The sequence below is a fragment of the Perca fluviatilis genome, chromosome 13, assembly GCF_010015445.1.
Source record: "Perca fluviatilis chromosome 13, GENO_Pfluv_1.0, whole genome shotgun sequence".
In the NCBI taxonomy this organism is placed as follows: domain Eukaryota; kingdom Metazoa; phylum Chordata; class Actinopteri; order Perciformes; family Percidae; genus Perca; species Perca fluviatilis.
In genome coordinates, this window is record NC_053124.1 from 26,074,408 (window position 1) to 26,096,577 (window position 22,170).

The following is a 22,170-nucleotide window of genomic DNA, read 5'->3' on the forward strand; positions in this document are numbered from 1 at the left end:
TTTTTTTGATAGCGCTGCAAACCCTTGGTGTTCTCTCAATGAGCTTCATGAGGTAGTCACCTGAAATGGTTTTCACTTCACAGGTGTGCTTTGTCAGGGTTAATTAGTGGAATTTTGTCCCTTATTAATTAAAAAGCAAAGGGTGGCTACTTTCAAGAATCTAAAATATAAGACATGTTTTCAGTTATTTCACACTTTTTTGTTAAGTACATAATTCCATATGTGTTCATTCATAGTTTTGATGCCTTCAGTGAGAATCTACAAAGTAAATAGTCATAAAAATAAAAGGAAACGCATTGAATGAGAAGGTGTGTCCAAACTTTTGGCCTGTACTGTATATATAAAATTACATTATTTGAGCAGTCCAGTGATGACTCACAAAGACTCAAACAGACACTTAAGAGAAGGCTTTGAACTACAGGTCACTGCTTTCATATTGAATAGAGCACTCTAATCCCATAAGAAAATTCATATGAAATCTGATATAGAAAACACAGCAAAAACAAGGATTTCCATAATTTTCGGTTATAAAAGCCACAAGAAGAAAACAACATGAAAGCTGAATAAAACAACACATGCACATCGAGGAGAGAAGAAGTTACCAACTGTCATGTGGCGGCCCATGTGACTTGGCTTTGCATGTGATTCACGACTCTCAGAGCCTTATTTGTAATAGGCAGATATGCCCGTACACAGGAGCATCAATTACTCATTGCGTGAGGTAACAGTGTTGCAAAAGGACTATGCAGCAGCTACCTTGTTGTTGCCATGGAGCGTGACACTGCGTATTATATCGCTACCTAATGTATGATGCACCTTTGAGATCATTTTCTCCAGCATCCGTGCTGTTAATACCATGAACAGAGAACCGCCTATGTACAATGTGCCGAGGGACGATAATTATCAGGTGATGATTGTAATTAGAATTTGAGCAACACATTTTCATAAAGAGTAATTTAATGATGCCACTGAAAGCCAGACATACTGCCTCACAGGATTATAGCCTGATGATCACCATTTAGGCCAGTTCTGACATAAAAAACACTGACGTGGCACCAATTATCTTTAATCATGGTCAATGATGTCTTAGACATAAAAGAAGTCTCTGCTGAAAAGGTCACTGGGCTGATTTGATTCTCAACACAGCATCTTGGTTTTGGGCAACAAACTTGGATCTAAAGGTTTGTACAAACCTGTAGTCTCTAGTCGGAATTATTTGTTTGGTCTATAAAATACCAGAAAATGGTGAGAAATGTTTAATCAGTGTTTTCCAAAGCCCAAGAGGACGTCATCAAATGTCTAGTTTTGTCCACAACTCAAATATATTTTTAGTTTACTGTCACTGAGGAGAGAAGAAACTAGAAAACATTCACATTGGAATTTTTTTATTTAAAAAATGACTCAAACCGATTAATCATTATCAAAATAGTTGCCAATTAATTTAATAGTTGATTAATCAATTAATCTTAGCAGCCCTATAATTATGTAATCCCTCCTGTGATTAAAGACAGACCTACAAGGGCTTATCCAAAACTTAATCTTCCGTGCTGATTCCCACAATGGACAAAAGATGGAATAGAAACTTACGTTTTCTCCATTAATACTGAGACTCTCACTCCCTTTCTAAGGGTCTCTAATTATCTTAAACAAGAGAACAGCATGTTATGAAAATGATAAGTGACATTAATAGTGCAGCTTGTAAAATGTTAATATTGTGGAATTTGACATCACCTGTCAAAATGCATCTAGGCTGATGCTACTATTACACTAGTATTAAGTCACCACCTAGTGGTGTGTCAGATGCATTAAAGCCCACTGACATTTTATTTGACATGAAGAATAAATATACATGATATGTTTGCAACTAGGTAACGATAAATACAAACGTAAATAGCTACGAAGGACTTCCAAGAAAAAGCAGGAGGATTTAAAAGCTTACCAGGGTGACGGTGAGACTGAGAACCCTTCCTTTGCAGTCCACAAACAAAACACTGTCTTCATACCAAGGGTCTAGGTGGAGGTAATTGTACATGCCAAAAGCCCGCACATGTTCCAGGGTGTACTGAGTATCCTTCAATTTCACTTCCTCCACAGCTGCAGTATAGATGAAAAAGCACAAGTTTAAAAAAGGTATCAAAAATGAGAAAGCACTATATTTACATTGTTTTCAATAATATAGTACAAGTGAGATTACAGTTACTACTGTTTGCATTAAAAAGGAGTACAGTACGCCCCCCAAGGTTCACCTCTATCATCACTTCTGTTCATACTAGCAGCAGCAATTAAATCTAGTAGTCAAATCAGAATCTGAATCTGAATACTTTATTGATCCCCTGAGGGAAATTATTTAGTCAGATTCAAGGTAAAATAAGAGTAAGAAAGAGCAAGTAAAAAACGTGTGTATAGAGTAAATAGCTACAATAAGGAATAAACGTTAAGTAGAAGTAGGTGAGATTAGGTTACAAGTAAGATTAGGTTAAAAAGATTGTTTTCAAATGGATTGTACAAATTCCGTTGTAGTGTAGTGTCAACATAAATACAGAGGATTACAAGTGGCAACAGAGATCATAGAATAGGTGTTTTTGCTGGCAATGTAATTTTATTCTTAAAACAATTAAACACATCCATACCAGCACTGTCAGATCTAATCAGCCTGTTTGGGATCATCTCCAGATATAAAATAAATGCATCAAAATCATCACTAATGCTGCTTAGCAGGAATGAAAGACAAAATATAAACCAATACTTATTAACTTTCAAGATCTGATCTAATTTTACATATTTGGGCATCAAAATAACACCTCATTTAGAATCTATAGCACTAATAAACTATGGAGTAATATGAAACTCCGTACATAAATCTACAGAAACGGGGATGCCCTTACCTATATCCATGATAGGGAGAATAAATATATTAAAAATTAACATATTACCTACATTTATGTATTTATTTCAAAATATTGCTCTTGTGCCACCTGTAGGAATGTTTTAGAAACTCACAGCACTCTTCAGGAAATTTAGAAGGAATAAGAAATGTCCTTCAATCCGCTTATCTCTGCTGTACCTTCTATTTGATAGTGGGGGGCTAAAATTTCTATATTGGTACTATTAAGCAACACAATTGAGAACTATACTGAATGAATGAATGAATGAATGAATGAATGTTCTATTATTATTCTGGAGATGCTCCGTCTTGGATGGACAAAGAGTCAGGTTCTTTTAAAGGTACCATTACATTTGTACCTGTATTCAGCCAAGAACACATACTGCACATCCTAAATTCTTAATATGGTTAATGTATGGTATGAGGTAAAAGAATATATGAACATTTTGGAGTAGGGCTGGGCAATATATCGATATTATATCGATATCGTGATATGAGACTAGGTATTGTCTTAGATTTTGGATATCGTAATAACGTGATATGACATAAGTGGTGTCTTTTCCTGGTTTTAAAGGCTGCATTACAGTAAAGTGATGTACACTAAAGTGACAGTGAAGTACAGTAAAGTGATGAACTTTTCTGAACTTACCAGACTGTTCTAGTTGTTCTATTATTTGCCTTTTCCCCACTTAGACATTATGTCCACATTACTGATGATTATTTATCTAAAATCTAAGTGTGAAGATATTTTGTTAAAGCACCAATTGTCAAACCTAGAATATCGCCGCAATATCGATATCGAGGTATTTGGTCAAGAATATCGATATTGAGGTCTTTGGTCAAGAATATCGTGATATCTTATTTTCTCCCTATTGCCCAGCCCTATTTTGGACTCTATTTCACAATTCAGCCCAGTGTGGGTCAATGTTTCATTTAAACCAGGCAAGCTGGATGCAGGATTCCAAATATGGGCAAAGAAAGGAATAAGTAAAGTAGGTGACCTCTTTAAAGAAGGGATTCTAATGACTTTTGAAGAAATCTCTCTAATGTATGACATTCCAAGGAAACATTTTTAAAAATATCTCCAAGTGAGGAACTTAATTTCTTCTACGCAAAACCAATCAGTCAGGATTCCTGCAATCTCATTATATTATAACAAACAATTGTCAAAACAACAGTCAGTCCAACAATGTTTTATGTCTTATAGTTGGCAGATTGTTAGACTGGATTTTTTGATTATTTTGTATATGACTTAATATGTCTAATCCGCAACAGAAAAAAATTGTGTTGAAAGCCCCTTAATGACCGTGATATGAGCATGTTAGAAAACCTTAACCTGTTTGCACAAACATTGTATTAGGACTCTTAAAAAATGCAACAAGTTTGGGGACCACTGACCTGAAGTACAGTATAAATGGAGGACCTTTAACGTTAGCCACTTGGCTACAGCAAGAGCAGCTTTCAATGTTTCAAATTACTTGGCATAACAAAAGGGACGTTTTCGATTATTAGTAAACTGTAAACTAAAATAACTAAGTGTGTTACTTATGTTTGCTTACAGCTATGACAGAAGTGATGAATCTGAGCTTTCATTGTGGTATCAATGGCTATGCTAGCACACTTGCTAACTGTAGTGTAAGCTAGTTTCTCTCACCAGCATCCAGCTCAACGTTGTACGTTGGTATTGCGTCCAGAGATAACCTGTAACTTTCAAAGTTAGGGTCCAACAGCTCTCTGTTGACCTTCAAGGAATAATTCGACGAAGCCATGTCTTTTAAATGTGACAGGGTTGTCCACAAGTTGATGTAAGGCAAGAAGATGATGTTGAAGAAGTCAGGGACACACGTCCTGGTTGGGCGCACCCGGAGCCATTTTACAGCGGACATGCCCTGCCCGGGCGCTCATGGGATTTACAGTTCTTACATTTCTTGTAGTTCTTCTTAATTTTCGAAGAATTCTTGTTATGTCTCTCAAATCGTTTTGATAACTGTTAAATATTTTAAAACATGTAGTCGCCCTAACAAAAACGTATTCATGTGACCCGGGTTTTAGCAATGATGTTGTCGGTTTGTGGCAAATTAACAGCCAAAGCGGAACCGATAAGCTTTTAACGTTTTTAGACGGTACGGTTATGTGAAAGGACTGTATGTTCATCAGCTGATCCATCTCGACAAAAGGTAACGTATCCCTGATATCTAGCAAAATTAGACGTGTTTTTCCCCCACTTTCACCTGCAATCGTTGAATCCAAACGGAAACTGCTAACGTTACTGTTTGTGTTTGAGACAGATCATGAGCAAAGACTCCCAGATGAGGGCTGCAATAAACCAAAAGCTGATAGAAATGGGGGAACGGGAGCGGTGAGTCGAGCGTTTCTCTTTTATCTCAGTGATTTTGGTCAGTAACGGTTTAAGAGACAGCAGTGGTCATTGTGGTTATGTTTAAATAATGTCAACTAAATGTGTGGCCGCAGGTTGAAAGAATTGCTCAGGGCAAAGCTGGTGGAGTGTGGTTGGAAGGATCAGCTGAAAGCACAGTGCAAAGGTATTGCATTTTTGTATGTGTGTGTAACGATGCTTCCATGAAACTGGATCTGGATATGAAGTCGTGAATTATTTTGTGCAGATGTGATCAAAGAAAAGGGTCTGGAGCATGTCACAGTGGAGGACCTGGTCACAGAAGTCACACCAAAAGGCAGAGGTACAGATCTCCAGATATGCAACCACGACAGCAGGGGGTGGAAGAAGTACAGAAATAATAAACATACTGAAGCACATGTTCTATTCATGTGCTTAATCAGGTGTTGTGTGTGTAAAAACTGCTTAAGAACATGAGAAACCCTTGCTGGGTCAGTCATTGAAAACTCCTGCTGTACAGTCAAACTTTGGTTGATCACACATAACTTTATTTTTAAATCTAGTGGAGATCATAATGCTCAATACATCTCAAATGTATTAATCCCACACAGAGAAATGTAAGTGATTGGTAATGGAAGAGAAAATAGAATACTATTTATAAAATGAATCAAAGAAAAATAAAAGGTACTAAATACAATGGTCACCACTGTTTTTATCGCAGGGGTCAAACTCTACATTTCAAAAGATTTAAATAAATAATGTCTTTTCTCAGTTGTAAAATGCAAATTGCTCCACATTTGGCTAGTGTATATATATATATATATATATATATATATATATATATATATAGTTTACATCTGGCATGTTTCTGAAAATGAGATTCTCACTCCATAAAAGTTGATTAGCAGTGCGTGCAGTATGCCAAGAATGTCAAAGTGCTTAAAGTTGGAGTCTGCAATTCTAATCCCAAAAAATGTTTTAGTCTAGTTCAGTGAATGTCGCCTCATGTTCCGCTAGATGTCCGTCATGTGTGCGCACTGGAAAAAAGATCCAGTGTTCATACACAGCCCTGGCTCTGTAAATGGGGAAACAAACAAGCCACACAACACTTTTCCGTTCGTGCTCGTTCACAGGACAGGGGAAAGGCCATGGATGTATAAAGAGAAAGGCAGTGAGAGCGAGAGGGACCGTAAATCTGGCAGATGCTAACGTTCTAAAGGAGCACTGACTGGCAGGGTGGATTTGTTTGGGTGTTGAGTTCTAATATTAACAATATTTCTCCAGAATCGCAGACTCAACCTTTTTAAGTAAAAAAACAAAGAGTACAATTTCACTTAAGATGCTGAAATTGTAATCTCTCACTTACACAGCATGCCAATTTATTTCAATCAAAGCTTCACAGACACAAAAACTACTCTGCAAATTGTTGACCCATGTTTTTACAGATACTACCAAACGTAAAATGTTCATTTTCTGTTGAGACAATGGTATTCTTTGGTACATTTAGTAATAGCTTTTCTTACTGAACCTTGACATATCAACACTTTGTTTCTCTCCTATGCAGCACTCGTACCAGACAGTGTGAAGAAAGAGCTCCTGCAGAGAATCAGAGCTTTTCTAGCTCAACACGCAACCTTGTGAATGAGACGATTCCCGTCTAGACATTTTTTTTACTGTAGATCCACAATTAAAATCCAAACTGTTCTCATTGTGAGCAATGCTGAAGTGTTATTTTTATTTTGTATTGTGTGTTTTCATATTGATTTTAGTTTGTTATGCATCAGTTTTGGAAAAAATAAATAAAGTCATGCCTATTTTGGTCATTGGGGGTCCTGACTTGTTCTTTAATACTGCTTAAGACCTGTTTGACATGTAATAGATGACTTTTTCCCCATCATTCCTTTCTTAACAGACAGCATGATGAGTTATTTGGATTTAAAAAAAGACTGTCGACAGTATGACAGAAATGTTATTGTCTATCTCTCATGCATGGTTATGGGGCTCTTTGGGATGTTATGTATGAAGACAAAGTATTGATCTAATTACACAATTGATCAATATCAACGTTGGTATCAATATTATCGATATTTGGATCGATCCGCCCACCACTAGTCGCGAGCACTAAACCCACCAGACTCCTTTTTAAAAAAGCAATACTTTTAGCGTGTATATATAGAGCCAACATCTTTTCACATGTAAATCGGTGTTTACAGTGTTTGGTGCGTTTGACAACGTGCAGTGTGAAAGCAAACCAAACCAAATGAAAAATGCAACAATGTTGCAATTTCACCCCCGAATTGTATATATATATATATATATATATATATATATATATATATATATATATATATATATATATATATATATATATATATAGGACTGTGTATGGTATTGTGTTATTATACAGTTAATAAATAAATGACATTTAGCATAAATTAGCAGTTAAGAGCAGTTTGAGTGTCCAGGTATGTATGTGAGTAGATTATTAATAATTTATTGCAGTGTTCTGTCCTGTCCTCTTTACCCTATTTCCTCCTCCCCCTGAGTGAGGAGTTGTAGAGTATGATAGCATGAGGGACAAAGGAGTTCTTGAGTCTGTTGGCCCTACACTTGGGAAGGAGCAGCCTTCCACTGAACAGGCTCCTCTGGTTGCTAATGACGGTGTGCAGGGGGTGGCTGGCATTGTCAGTAATACAATCCAACAGCCCTGCAGTTAAACTGGTTTGTACATAGTGCAAGTGGATATTAGCTATGCAAAACTACAGCTTGAAAAAGAAAAAAGAAAAAAATCATCAAGTTTGCTTCATGAAGGTGATTTTCTGTGGTAATGTTAATTCTTTCTTATTATTTTGATATGTAGCCTATCACTGACAGACGCACTTTGGGCTTCTTATCGTTTTTAGCTCTTCACTTCCATGAAAGTCTGGTTTAGATTCTCAAGAACGAAGCTGTTAGTCATCCTACTTTTACTGTAGACCCAGCTTCACCCTCTGACAGGAAATGAACAAATCTGTTTGGTTTTCATTTCATCAATAGATGTAGACTGTGATGGCGTTGGTGGTTAATTGCACGGATCAGGCAGCAGGATGGGTTGATATCAGTCTCCTCCCAGTTTCAGGTGAGAGGCGGAACACTGAGCAGATTTACAGTATAAAAAGTTGGTGCACTGTCCTGTGTGTGTACAGGCATTGTCTCTATCTGTCTGTAAGCACCTGAACCTGAATCTGAACACCTGAAAGAGTCAACAGTTACCAACCAAGTTTTCACCAGGTGGGCTTTTTTCATTCTTTAATCACATTTTAATTTGAAAATATCTCTTTTCAACAATTCTTGTAAATGTTACAGATTTTAATACATTTAATCACTATGCGGCTATAAGTCTATAAAAATAATGTATTTGCGTCTAATCTCAATGGTGTGTTTGACTTTTCTTTTTTTTTAAACTCTTTTTTAAGTCTTCATAATATCTGGATTTTCAATAATTTAACAATTCCTTCAGATTTCATAATTACATTTATTTAACCAATTCTGCCTTATGTGGTCTTTCTTAAAACTTCACAGACAGTAGGCTATACTCTAATAGCACTTTTGGTGTTAAATGTTTTACCGTTTTCCAACAGCTACACCATCACAACAGACTGCAGGTGAAGCAGCAGGGGAGTCTGGGAAAATCTCCAGGATGGAGTCCCTGGTTAAACCGGCGGCTCTCCTCCTCGCACTTTGGTGCTGCTGCTGCAGTAAGTAGCCAGTTACAAAGTACCATCATAATTAAAGTTTATCTAATCATCAGCATTTTTTAATAGACTTTCTGTTCTAGGTGTAGATGTGAGTTTGCGCCTTTTTAAATGTGGAAATTGCACAATTTTCCTTACAAGTCACCACTAGCCCAATGCTCAGGGGAAAATAAGCTATCTTGTAGGCTATATCATTTTATACATTAATAGATCTAATATTATTTTATGTATATTTCAGGTGCTCAACAACGCGTTGACTACATATCTCCGAATGCAGGCAGCTTCAATGGAGCAACACGACTCACCATTTCCGGAGACGGTAAGACATTGAATCCTCAGATGAAGGTTATCATTACAGATTTGTTAAGGGTAACATTTAATCCAAAACAATGATGCCTTATTATAGCCCAAATTTATCTTTAAGAACTACTGTGAATATTAGTTTTTTCATTCAGCTATGATACATTAAACAAATGAATGACTAAATATTGGTATGATATCGGTATGATAATCAAATAATCCTGTTTGTACTAGTTACCATACACTGTTTATCTGAGGAGATGCAACTGAAGAAATTAGGCTTGAAGTAGTTATGGTAGTTATAGTTGTGGATCATTTGTTTTTACAAAAGTCAACTCCTGATCTAAGACATGTGGGACTTTAGCTACATTTTCACCTGTTTTCATGATGCTAAATGTTTCCCTTGTGTGCGTTTCTTTCCCCAGGTTTTGCCCAGGAGAAACAGTTCCAGCTAAATCCAAAAGATGACACATTTGGCAACCGTGTGACCCTGGTGTCAGATACCCTGTCAGTCCCCTGTGATGTGGAGAGAGACTCAACACACGGCAACCGGATCATGTGTTACACCAGGTAGCCTTAGGACTCTTAATTGAATATACACAAGTCACTTCATGTGTAAAATCATTACACATTTTTTACACAAAATCATTAATTTGTCCATAACAGAGCCATGCCAACTGGTCAGTACATGGTCCGTGTCAGTGTGGACGGTGTTCCCATTCCTGATAGATATTTGTGTGGAGGCGTGGTGTACAGATCATACCAGTGCAGCTTCAATGCAAGTTTGCAGCTAATGCAACACAAGACACCTTCATTTACAAGTTAATGGATCCTGCAATCAAGTTTGGATGGGTTTCTAATTCTCTCTATTCTCAATATAACTTTTTTTCAGCCTGTCTTGTATCGCACACCTACTATCTACTCTCTGAGTCCAGTCAGTGGTCCCCCAGGTACAGTTCTTTATTTCTATAGCATGCACTTCATTTACAGAGTCCAGTTTGAACTTCATACTGTAATGTTTTACTATTTTACCCCTTTCAAAATCTCTGCAGGCACCTTGGTGACACTGCGAGGACGTATCTTCTCTGATGTGTATGGAAGCAACACTGACACAAGCTCCAACGGCCTCAATGTCAGATTTCTGAGGTATTAAAATAAAATAAAAACACATACTTTAAAACGTTCACATTACTGTAAAGCATTTTGTCCCACCCAAGCATAATATTTTTTAGATGAGGGACATTTCTAACAGCTGTATGATGATATCCTGTCAATGTTGTATAAAAGAAGACAGACTGATCCACTAATAAAGGCCAAAGAAACTAGTCTGACATTTTTTAAAGATATTTGTTTGCTTTGGAAACAGTTGAAATGATCTCAACCCACTGAGATTTAGTCACTTGCTTTATGAAAATGTAAGACAGACAGTTACAGAAGTATATTTGTTTGCTTGTTAACTATCAATTTAATGTAAATGTAGGTATAGTGTTAAATATGAACTGTATACTCTTGTAATAAATTAATGAATATGATCTTGTTTATTGCAGAGCCTACATGGGAGGGATGCCATGCGAGCTGCTTAAACCACAGTCAGATGAACTGTAAGTAGTTTCTCTAGATGTAGATTGCGTTTAGAAATGAAATCACAGTAAAAACACAGCAAAATGCTATTTATAAACATATTGAAGTTAAAATATGTTTTACAGCAACTTCAGCTGCAGAAAAATATTTTGTGTGATAAAGTTATGTTCAATAAAACTGATATAATAGTAGGAAAAAATGTAATTAAAGTATTACTTTTTTTTTCTAAAGATATGGCCTACAACTGGACTATAAATACTCTCAGTGGGGATACATGAGCTGCAAAATGACGGGGACGTATGTTGGTAAGCTGGGTTTGTTCATAATTACAGCTGCTTTAAAATAAGGTCAATTTTGAAACTTTGCAAACTGTCATTTAATAATTGTATTTTATTTTCCAACAGGGCATCACAACTTGAGTTACATTCTTGATAGTGATTATGGAAGGTAAAGCATTATTAAAATATTTGACCTAATGCTAACTGAGGTTGCTGCATTTATTTACATTTTAACGTCAGTTTAAAATTTACATAAGTGCACCTTCGTGCTTTTAGAAAGATTTCTAACCACAGGGTTTATTCATCTTTTCAAAGTGCAGCTAGATAAACTGAAAAAAATGCATAGATACAGAAGAGTTTGACTTCTCCTGAAGAGTTTGACTTCTCCTGAAGAGTTTGACTTCTTGGTGATAAACTGTTTTACTCAACAACAATGTAACATTATGAACAATTAATTTCTTTAAAATCCTCAGGAGTTTTTCAGAAAAGAACCTGTACAGGGTTTCAGCTTTGGGCAAGCTCTCCATGTTTCAGACCTTTGCAGGTACGTTAGACAAACAAATCATATGTTCAAAATAAAGTACTTCCTCTGTAGTGTTTATTCTTATTACAGTGAAATGTTTGTTATGTCTCTTGTTCAGAAGTGACAGGAGTCTCCCCATCCATGGGCAGTGTCCTGGGTGGAACCCTGTTGACCATCTACGGCCGCTTCTTCGACCAAACCGATCGGCCAGCACGTGTTCTCGTGGGAGGTAATCAGACGGGAAACTCACCAGCTGTAGCCAGTTTATAATACCATGACAACTTTTCTGATGTTGTTTTCATACAGTACAAAATTGTTCGGCATGATGTGGTGCGTCTCCATAAAACAAAACCCGACACGTTGTTGGGGGCTCAAGTTGTCGATGGTGATAATCCTTTTCAACACAAACAGAACTTGCACATACTTTGGGACACAACAAACAAAAGAAAACCATAGAGTTGTCGCACGGCAGAGGAAAGAATGTCCTGACAGCTTAGAGACACAACAGACCATGACAATAAGATGTCATGAGTCATTTAACATGGTTAAATTACAGGGTTACAGTACGTGTTTGACAGCAGAGTAATTCACTTTTCCTCTCGAATCCCTGCTCTTTGACACAATAGCCTAATCATCAAAATGAAATCACTATTCCACAGTTTCTCATTGCAAACATGATGAACTTTGATGAATTTAAGGGCTTAGAAATGAATCATAAATTTATATAAACCAAACGCAGAATGCAGAGCATACATAATCAAATGACAATATAACTACTTATATAATTTACTGAATCTGATTTTTCAGACATGTCCACATTAAGACCATTGTGCCTTTTCTTCAATGCTTTAAAGTTAGACAAGTTAAAAAAAAAACATCAAAGCACTGGAACACAAAAATGTAACTTGTAAAGTTATCATGAAACAAAATACCACAAATAAAGGGATGAAATGATCGGAAATTGCAATAACTGGTGGTAATGGAACAATTCAACCAAGTTACATTAACATAGCCTAGAAATCTAGACGCACCCTAGTGGCAGCAAATTTAATTTGCAGCCAGGGGGGGGTCTAGGCACTCCGTTGGCTTGCGAGCTGGAAAAACCAAACTCTGGTCAGGCCAATCACATCGTGTGTATAGAGTCGGTGGGCGGGGCTTATGGCTGCTGCTGCAGGGAACAGCGGTCTTCTGGAAGACTTGGAGTTCAGCTTTTCTTTGAGAAAAGAACAAAGAACGGCACTGAAGTCATTCTTAAAAAAGGAAGATGTGTTCGGAGTTTTGCCGACCAGATACAGCAAAAGTTTAATCTATCAACTACGTATCCTATCCTCTATTACGTGTAGAGGGAATTTGAAAGACAACCGTTTAGCCCGCCCCTCGGATTGAGCCCTGGCAATGGTGAGTTCCCAGACCCAACATCTTGATGTGGGTTTGGCTTGTCAGGCTAACAGTAACATGCTTTTATCTTCAGGTCATTGTTAAGAAATAAATCACCCTAAAATCTAATTTCCGTCATTTTCCACACATGTCAGAAAAGTCCAGTAAAGTGCATAAAAAACATACAAAGTTCAGACCTACAAAGTTTCAGCTGACAATTGGTACTTTTTCACTTTGCTGTTAACTATTCCCTTCAGTGAAGCCTGTGCTGTTGTGTTTTTGTGAGCTGCTTTTAATCACAGATTTTTCTTCAGGCCTGCCTTGTGAAATCCAGAGTGTGTCGGATGACAGAATTACTTGCAGAACCAAAAAACACGAGATGAACAACAAGCTGACAGTCTACCCAGGTGAGGACACACCTACTCTTCTTCTTCTTCTGTGCTTTTGTCTTTTAATGTGATGAAATAAATATCATAAATGTCAAAGAAAAGCAGCAAATGTTCACATTTGATCAGCTGAAGTCAATGAATGTTTAGTGTTTTTGCTTAATTTTCTGTTGGTGGTCTCATTAATTAATCGACTAATCGTTTTTTAATTCATTTTTTTACATGCACATCTTCTAAATCCAGGTGGAAGAGGCTTGAAGATGGAGGTGTGGAACAAAACACTATCCTCATACCTGACGGACATTTGGAGCTACAATGAAAACACAACTGGATACTGGACACAGTGGATCGACTCCATGCCCCACGTCTTAGCATTGGAAAATAATTATTTCAGCTCACGATCCAGGGGCTTCCTTGTTCCTCCAGCCAGCGCCAACTACACAATATACCTCAGCTGTTATTACCAATGTGAGCTCTACCTCAGCAACTCCAGTCGCCCAGAAGACAAGGTATGAACAGAGGGTTTAGTTCAACATGAATCACACCTGTTTTATTATCTAAGTTATCAAAAGAAAGCATGCTACCCATTTGAAGCAGTCAAAGATACTTAGGTAATTTAGATTTATTGTTTTGTGAGAAAATCCCATTATCTTCCTTGCTTGTTTTTTTTTTTCACAACCTCCACTTCAGGTTAAAGTTGCGTACCAGACAAGTTTTGTCAAATTGGCTCTGGAGGAAGGAAAACCGTAAGTACATGACTCTAACGGCTCGTGAAAGACTAATCATAAATAGAAAGCACACCATATTCATGTTAGTTGTGAACTTACAGTTTCCCTTAAACAATTAAACAAAAACTATTTTTCCTGTAGTTACTACATTGAAATACTACATCAAGGATATGCCGGTGCAGCTAGTGTCAACCTCGCCATTTTCCAAGAGGAGAGTTCCTTTACAGAAGACCAGGCAGACGGTGCTGTCAATGAGGTTCAGGATATCGAGGTTAAATATGACGTGTTCGATGAGGAACAGGTATGTAGTTGCAAACCTGTAGTTTATTTCTCTTAAACACAGCACATCCTAGATTATCAATTCACCGCCCCTTAAAAGAATGACTACTTACTCCCAAATCTCCCAAATTATACAGTAAAATTATTTGATTTTCAGTATGGGGGTAGTCAAAGATGTCCTGTACATTGTCTGGAATTATGGAGCAAAGTCCTTTTATAGCACCTTCATTTTCAGATTTGATGTCATTTTACCATAGAAATGTGTGTCTTTTACTTCATAAAATCTCCAAATGTATACAGTTTAATTGCTTGATTTTAAATATGGGTGTAGTCAGAGGTGTCACCTGAAATAAATGTTGTATTCTTGTAAACTCCAACAATACATTCCTTTCACAATTTACTGGAATTGTATTTGTTTTGTATAAGGGACAGACACAGGTTACTTCAGGTGAATATAATCCATTAATCTTGTGTTTATATGTACTTTGTATTAACATCTTATTTTGAGAACCGGAAGTAGTCCCATGTGTATCATCTCGAGACATTTTCTTGTTGAGTTTGATGAGAAGATCGACACCACTCTCTCACTGTACAGTGATATCAATCTTCTCATTTAACTGTCAATAAGAAAGCTTAGAAGCATACTTCCCAAAATGTTAAACTAAACAAAACAGATTGTATTTTATATTTCTCTAGTTTACCTTTGTCATTATTAATAATCGAGTACACTGAAATGAATTTGTATGCTCTTTAAAATCCACCTTTAAACATTTCTGTTAAAAGCAACTAATGACCATTTAGCATTAACTGGTTTCTGTCTAGTCCTCTAATAAGTTTCCATTCTTCTTTCGGGTTGTTTCGAGCTTTCCAGTTTTATTTTGTGGAGGCAGAGATACCAATGTCTTCAGTCACAGCAATACCTCCACACCTTACTGCATTTTAAGTGAATATGTAGGAAATCACTAGGGGTGAGGTAAAAAGTATACGTAGCAGGTTGAGGGAAGGTCAGTACAACAAACTGTAAATTATCTTCCTTTTCTATAGGAATTACTTTATTGCATTGGAGTTCACTGTCCTCCTCTTTTCCACCTCTGTACCTCACCTTTGCATATTATCACTGTTACCCAGGTGGTAACCTTTGGGTCCTGGCCCAGAAATGTCACTGCAGTTAAAGAGGTCCAGAAGGTTACTGTCAGCAGCTGTGACAGCAATCTTTGTGGGAGCACCTTCTTCAGCCTCGGCTACGAAGATGCAATGACAGGTAATTTGTTTTACAATGGATTCATTTAAAAAAAAAAATCTTGCATATTTATCTTGCTCATTGATTACCGGTACCTTAAAATATCACAACTGCATATGTTTAGCATTATAGCCACAAAAGGGAAACCCTAAACCTAATTAAACATTATTTTTGTTCATAAGCTCCGTTTTTTCCTTCTTTTTTTTTAGGACCAATTCCCATCAGTGCCTCAGCAGCTATAGTGGAGGCCTCCTTGAACAGCCTTTGGTCCATCAAACCAGACAAAGTCCAGGTCACCAAAGAGGTCGATAACCAAGAATCTCACTACACCGTCACATTTGATTCTGACAGAGGTATGAAGAGACAGACAAGTAGCGAGTGGTTGTTGCACTTTATTCACATGCATTTATGTAACCGACCATTATACTATATGGTATCTGCGTACCTCATTGTATTTGTAGTTTTAGCAGCCAAGTGCAATAAATAAATAAATTGATCATCTGGATTTTTCTTTGACTGCAGGGGATTTTAAACCTCTTCACTGGGAAGTTTTTGGCTCTGACACTAACATCACTGTTGCTGAGGTAACAAAGGGGAGAAGCAACACGAAGACCTTCACTCTGCTCTGGGGGGGAATCCCTACAAAGCCCATCGCCTTCAATGCAACTGAGTCTGAGGTTGGTCTCATTATGTGATTGCAACACTTGAAATAATGACTTAATAATAATATCTTATTTCATTTCTCATTTTGGACTGAAGTTGTTGCAGATGTCACAGCCTTTACTGTGCAGAAACTAAGTACTTGAAGAAGCAGCGATACTAAAATCCAGCTTGTGTGATTGTGAACAGGTGCGGTCAGCTCTAGTGGACATGATGAAACCTGAGTGTCCTGATGAGATCCTGACCCCTGAAGGGACTAATGTGAAATACTTCAAAGACTTTGAAAATGACAACCCTCAGGTCAGTGAGAACAAAAAACGGACATATTTTGTCCTGACTGTAAAAGTGAGCAAGACGACAACAACAACAAAAATAATATGGAGACGTGTATGTTACACGTATGTTTATGAAAAGCATTTCCTGTGTCCATTATTTTCAAAAACTGACTTACTTAAAAGAACTTTGTTAATTTAAACACTCATTTTACATATTTGAATTAGACCATAAATTCTTGGAGAGCATCTGATTTTAAATGTTCACAGTTTTCTGATTTCTTGCACTCACCAGTTCAATAGTGTAATAGGGACTCCAGTGAAAAACGCTTTCTGTGGCCTGTGGTCGCTGAAGAACGTAGAGGTACTTTTCAAGTACAGTTACATCAACGAGTATGGTGTGAGCTACGGACCAGTTTCTTTGGACAATTTTCCAACGGTAAAACACACAACTGCTTTTTCTATTGTTCATTTTGTAGAGCTGGTTAGAATTTATACCGTAATAAATGCAATCAAGAAAGTAGTTGATAAATGTACTAAAACATGCCGGTAATTAAATTGTTGCTCATACTGTCTCTAAAGAGAACTCAACTGTCACTTGCTTCTCATGTTTTCCATTCCTTTCCCTGCAGCTTTGCTTTGCATACAAGGGAATGTTGAAGGATGAAGTTGGAATGAAGTTCACTTACCGCGACAGCCAAGGCAACACCCAGACAGAGACGGCGAAGATCAACACTCTCTTCACCAAGGGCCAAGGGTCAGTAAATACCTCAAAGTCCTTTTAATTTGTCAGTTATATGCAAACTTCTCAGCAAAGTTGCTTCTTATAAAGGTGATTATTTATTGACAGATGGAGTTACAAATGCATGGATCTGCAGAGTTCCCTGCAGACAGAATACATAGGAAGCAGTTACAGTCTGCAGGAGTTTTACCTCTACAAAGACGTCTCTGGTGCAGATTTCTATGTGGATGCCGTTTACATCGGAAAGACACCCACCACAGTTGATGAAAATGGTAAAGAGCTCGGTAGTAGTTTTGATTTTGGGTTACCATTATTTCATGTCAAACCCAACTGTTGTTCAGAAGTGCATTCAGACTATATTGGAATATTTTTCCGCATATTCTTTTGAACGATTCAACATTGTAGAGCATTGTATTCGATTTTATGTAACAGTAGGGCTGTGCAGATGCTGCTCACTAATACTGAGACTTAGATGGTCAGCAGCTCATTTTATTCCTCTGCATTGTTTTATTACAGCTGTTCCCCAGAAGAGAAGGCCTCCACCCTTTGAAAGCTCTGGTCGTTCTTTCGAGGTGATCGCTGTTAGCAAAGCCCAATCAACTGCTTCACAGATCAGCTACACGATCAAAGCCACACCACTTGAATGTGCCTTTGATTTCCCACTGATAGAAGTTGGCTTCTTGGAGGTAATTGATTAATCAAATGTATGTACATGAACAATGTCATATTGTGTTATATCCTTTTTTTGGGCTGCAGTGTAGACTCCAGGATAACACAGATTTACTGTCTATATAGTTTAGGTTCATTTTCATTTTTAGAGCCAGGAAGGTATCAAGGTGTGGAGCTTTGGGTGAAGCTGAAGTGAAGTAAGAAAGGAGCAACCACCTGTCAGTTAATCAGCAGAAACTCCCCAAAACACAAGCAGCCCTCCCCCCCCCAGGTTAAGATCCTAACATATTGATAAAAAAAATGAGTGTTGAGTTATGTAAATTATGTAAATGAGATAAGATGGGGCTTTTCCATTTACTTCAGTACAGTCAGTCTCTCGGAGCAACAATGTGGACTCTCTAAATCTGCCAGGCTTGTGTTTCTTGGGAAATAAAATCCACACAAAGGAAAGGTTGTGTTCCAGAAATCAAACGTGCGTGCCTGTTTCGGTCTTCAAAATATCTCATGAACCGTTCATCCAATCCACTTCACACTAGGTTTCCTGGGTACCCAATAAACTTGGTGTTTGGATTTTGGAGCTGTTGGAGCAGTATAGAAAGCATTAGATAATGTATATTAAAAAACTGTGAATACAACTGGGTACTGCTGCTTCCAACATTACATGATTGCTGGATATACCAACCGTCAAGCCCCTAAGAAATTGGGAATTAATTAAATTAATTTCGTTGACGAAAAAGAGAGGAATTGTAGGATTTATCCCGATAACAACATAAAGACAAGGACTTTTCACAAGGAAAACTGGGTGTCAGATTTAAAGGAACAGTTTCAACAGTGTGACATATAAAAACAGAGGAAATGTATTGTAGCCCACAGCCATGTGATATAACCTACAGTACAGAGAGGCGCCGCAATGATCGTGTATGCGTCTCATGTCTCAAAATAATCTTATACCGTACATGCTTCATTTAGGGTTATAAGTCCCACATTGAGCCCAGATAATGTCTGTCCAATTACTCCAATGATATCATTTTGAAGAAAAAGAAATGCTTGTTTCAGTCTTATAGTACAGTGATGTTAAAAGCAGCACATCCTTTTAAGTATTGTGAGAAGATGCTTGTGGATTACAAAAATAATCTTTTTAATCCTGTTTTTTCCCACCTGTATATTTCATAGATGTCCAACAGCAGCGAGGACATGGCTGAGTACAGAGAAGGAGCAGCCACCATCAGGATCACTCGCCCTCACAGAGCCACCCCTCCTCTGAACGGCACCTTTGATGTGGGGATTTATGGAGGCCGAGCTGAAGGTAGATCAGATGGGCATTTGTAGTATATGCATTGTAACAACTCTCACTGTCCTGTCTGAATGCACGTTGTTCCACAGATAGGATCACCTGAAAGGTTATGACCCAAGTTGGACCACTGACTTTTTACGTAGTAATAAGAAGCTAACGTTAGGGCTGGGTGATAGGGAGAAAATCAGATACCACGATATTCCTGACCAAATACCTCGATATCGATATTGCGGCGATATTCTAGGGTTGACAATTGGTGCTCTAACAAAATATCTTCACACTTAGATTTTAGATAAATAATCATCAGAAATGTGGACATAATGTCTAAGTGGGGAAAAGGCAAATAATAGAACAGCTAGAACAGTCTGGTAAGTTCAGAAAAGTTCATCACTTCACTGTAATGCAGCCTTTAAAACCAGTAAAAGACAACACTTATGTCATATCACGATATTACAATATCCAAAATCTAAGACGATATCTAGTCTCATATCACGATATCGATATAATATCGATATATTGCCCAGCCCTAGCTAACATTAACACTAAGTGAATAGTATTCTGGAGATGTTTGGCCAGTTTCCAAGGTTCCTTTATTCACACACAATCTCTCCTCTCAGCTACTGTACTGTGGAAATGTACACAAAACAAAGAAAGAGAGAGCTGGAGCAATGACTCAGGAAATTTTGGCTCTACAAAGCGATCTCTGAGAAATGAAACACAGTGTTTATTAACTCAGAACTGATTAAAGGAATACTCATTAAGTTTAAAATAACTATAAAATAAATCCATGGAGTTATGGCTTTAGTCATTCTTTTACCGCTGTGTCTTTCTTTGGAAGAATATCCCCTTGTTTACTGTAGTTTAGTTTGTAGTCTTTGTGATACTGGTGAAAAACCATACTGACATCTCTTAGTTTTGCAGTCCGTACTTGAGAACATGGACCCCAGTAGTTCAGTTATGTTGCAAAAAGACATTTGTAGTTGATGTAATTAAGACTTAAGCCCGACATAGCACTCCACCTTGCTGCATGCAACACTATGTTTCTACATACATGCATGCAGTACTGCTTATGTGACAGTTGCTTTTGCAGGGATGTGTCTTCACACAACCAGTGCTTGTTCTCAGGTCTGCCAGTGGACATCAGTGAGAAGGACCTGAAGTACGCTCTGGAGGGAATCGCAGGGATGGGTCAGGTCAGCGTCACATGGCAGGGAAGCTGCAGAAGGGCCAAGTGGACGGTTAAGTGGCTCACCAAACCTGGAGACCAGCCTCTGATCCAGGTCAGACTCCTATTTCATGATTATTTTATTGATTTGTTTTTGTTAATATTGGTGCATTGCCCAAACACTTTGTTACTATAAAGTATCTTCATTACTTAAGATTATATTTGCAGTAGTAGCTGAAGCAGAAGTCATAGTAGTAATACAGTAACAATGGTGTTGCTAGTAATCTTTTTAGCAGTATTTACTTGTACTGTATGTCTTCTGCTCCAAACATTGTTGTTTCTACAGGCATAAAGACAACAGCAGCTTGAGTCCTGATTGTAATTTTTTCTCATTACAGGTTGACGGCTCGTCGGTTGTCGGAAATAATGCAGTTGTTTTAGCACTTGAGAAAGTAAAGGGAGGATTGTTGAGGCGCAGCATGACAGGAGATTTCTTTCGAGTCTGGGAAACCAAAGCACAGGTACATCCATGATTTAAAAAAGCCTGCAGCACATTTTGTTTTGGGTTTCAGCATTATCTGTCTGTCAAATGTTTGTCAAAATGTTTTGGCCACTGCTGATGACTTGGCGTGTTTGCTTACAATAAATCATATAAATCATAAGTCCTATTTTTGTCTGTAGTTTTGCATAATGCAGCTGTATTTGTATATGTTGTATATGACTCTGTGGTGCCTTCAGATACACACTGTAATGGTGGGGAATTTCTGCTCCTTCACAGTTAGTGTGATGATAGTCTTGCTTTGCCAGACCTACTGTATCTCCACTGCGCTGCGGAGGAAGGTCTGGCTAGTCCACACAACATTTCGGGATCGGATAAAAACCTGCTCTGGTTTATTGGCATTTCTTTAAACCAATCACAATCGTCTTGGGTGGTGCTAAGCGCCAGACGCAGGTACGGTGCCTCTGTAAAAATAGCCTTGGGAAAGAACTTGTTTTGGTGGAACATAGGGATGGCGCGTAGGAAGGCGTGCTCTGGAATACTGTCGGTTTGTTTTTCCGAATTGACCGGAGTTTAAAATGCCAACACAAAGAAAGCGGAAGGCAAGGGACAAGCGGCCGAAAATGCGGAACCTCCGGTGGAACCAGCAGCACCGGAACAATCCCGTAAATGACATGTCGTCAATATAGACTAGTGTGATGAAGATTGTTCAATATTTTTTCATGAGAGATTTATTTGTTTACCTGGCTCAAAAGAAAACAACAAATATCGGCATCCGCAAAATTTTAATTCCACACGTCTGTATCGGCTGAGAAATTTGCATCTCTGGTAATTTCACATGTTAGTTGTTGTTCCAACACAGTGTGTTGTTTAGAAGGTTGTGGAACTTTGTCATAAACGCTACATTTTCGATGAGGAGTTCTGTGATGCTGTTTGCAGGTGGAGGTTTACATCAACGGCATTCCCTCAAAGTGCTCTGGTGACTGTGGGTTCGAATGGTCTGACAACAAGACTCCAGTTGTGACTGGAATCAGTCCATCGCAAGGTGAAATATTGTTTATTTAACATGAAGCATTATTGGCTATTGCTTGATTTTCAATGTGCAATATATACGACCAATTTCCGTTCTTCGAAATCAAAACAAAAAGTTGATCGACAATAAAAAGTTTTAGTTAATTGTCAGCTTTTGTAGAAAAACATTCA

General features: G+C 37.8%; 3 protein-coding genes across 3 annotated transcripts in view; 2 read left to right on the forward strand and 1 right to left on the reverse strand.

The window, feature by feature from the left end:
* The window catches only part of nudcd1 (NudC domain containing 1), a 41,804-nt gene extending 37,019 nt beyond the window's left edge, over positions 1-4,785 (reverse strand). Inside the window, exons 1-2 of the mRNA XM_039820658.1 lie at positions 4,539-4,785; positions 1,940-2,094 (exon numbers count right to left, since the gene is read on the reverse strand). Of these exons, the coding sequence (XP_039676592.1) occupies positions 1,940-2,094; positions 4,539-4,770 (387 nt within the window). The 5' untranslated portion in view covers positions 4,771-4,785. The remainder of the gene's footprint in view (positions 1-1,939; positions 2,095-4,538) is intronic.
* A 144-nt stretch (positions 4,786-4,929) lies between these two features.
* LOC120571606 (transcription and mRNA export factor ENY2-2-like) lies at positions 4,930-7,063 on the forward strand. The gene is made up of 5 exons (XM_039820659.1): positions 4,930-5,061; positions 5,173-5,243; positions 5,357-5,427; positions 5,509-5,583; positions 6,805-7,063. The coding sequence occupies exons 2-5, from the start codon at positions 5,176-5,178 to the stop codon at positions 6,879-6,881; spliced, it is 291 nt and encodes a 96-aa protein (XP_039676593.1). The 5' UTR covers positions 4,930-5,061; positions 5,173-5,175; the 3' UTR covers positions 6,882-7,063.
* A 1,838-nt stretch (positions 7,064-8,901) lies between these two features.
* The window catches only part of LOC120571987 (fibrocystin-L-like), a 50,351-nt gene continuing 37,082 nt past the window's right edge, over positions 8,902-22,170 (forward strand). The window contains exons 1-27 of the mRNA XM_039821164.1: positions 8,902-8,977; positions 9,213-9,293; positions 9,700-9,844; positions 9,941-10,052; positions 10,167-10,224; positions 10,327-10,420; positions 10,822-10,875; positions 11,087-11,160; positions 11,260-11,302; positions 11,607-11,677; positions 11,775-11,885; positions 13,348-13,440; positions 13,663-13,928; positions 14,110-14,165; positions 14,289-14,448; positions 15,555-15,687; positions 15,876-16,019; positions 16,189-16,343; positions 16,516-16,626; positions 16,894-17,037; positions 17,231-17,355; positions 17,449-17,612; positions 17,857-18,026; positions 19,183-19,315; positions 20,429-20,583; positions 20,867-20,989; positions 21,907-22,012. Coding sequence (XP_039677098.1) covers positions 8,920-8,977; positions 9,213-9,293; positions 9,700-9,844; positions 9,941-10,052; positions 10,167-10,224; positions 10,327-10,420; positions 10,822-10,875; positions 11,087-11,160; positions 11,260-11,302; positions 11,607-11,677; positions 11,775-11,885; positions 13,348-13,440; positions 13,663-13,928; positions 14,110-14,165; positions 14,289-14,448; positions 15,555-15,687; positions 15,876-16,019; positions 16,189-16,343; positions 16,516-16,626; positions 16,894-17,037; positions 17,231-17,355; positions 17,449-17,612; positions 17,857-18,026; positions 19,183-19,315; positions 20,429-20,583; positions 20,867-20,989; positions 21,907-22,012 — 3,139 coding nt within the window. The 5' untranslated portion in view covers positions 8,902-8,919. The remainder of the gene's footprint in view (positions 8,978-9,212; positions 9,294-9,699; positions 9,845-9,940; positions 10,053-10,166; positions 10,225-10,326; positions 10,421-10,821; positions 10,876-11,086; positions 11,161-11,259; positions 11,303-11,606; positions 11,678-11,774; positions 11,886-13,347; positions 13,441-13,662; positions 13,929-14,109; positions 14,166-14,288; positions 14,449-15,554; positions 15,688-15,875; positions 16,020-16,188; positions 16,344-16,515; positions 16,627-16,893; positions 17,038-17,230; positions 17,356-17,448; positions 17,613-17,856; positions 18,027-19,182; positions 19,316-20,428; positions 20,584-20,866; positions 20,990-21,906; positions 22,013-22,170) is intronic.

Coding starts and splice junctions, on each gene's coding strand:
- LOC120571606 (XM_039820659.1), top strand. CDS start 5,176: ATGAGCAAAGACTCCCAGATGAGGGCTGCAATAAACCAAAAGCTGATA. Junction 5,244..5,356: donor GAAATGGGGGAACGGGAGCG/GTGAGTCGAGCG, acceptor GTGTGGCCGCAG/GTTGAAAGAATTGCTCAGGG. Junction 5,428..5,508: donor GCTGAAAGCACAGTGCAAAG/GTATTGCATTTT, acceptor TATTTTGTGCAG/ATGTGATCAAAGAAAAGGGT.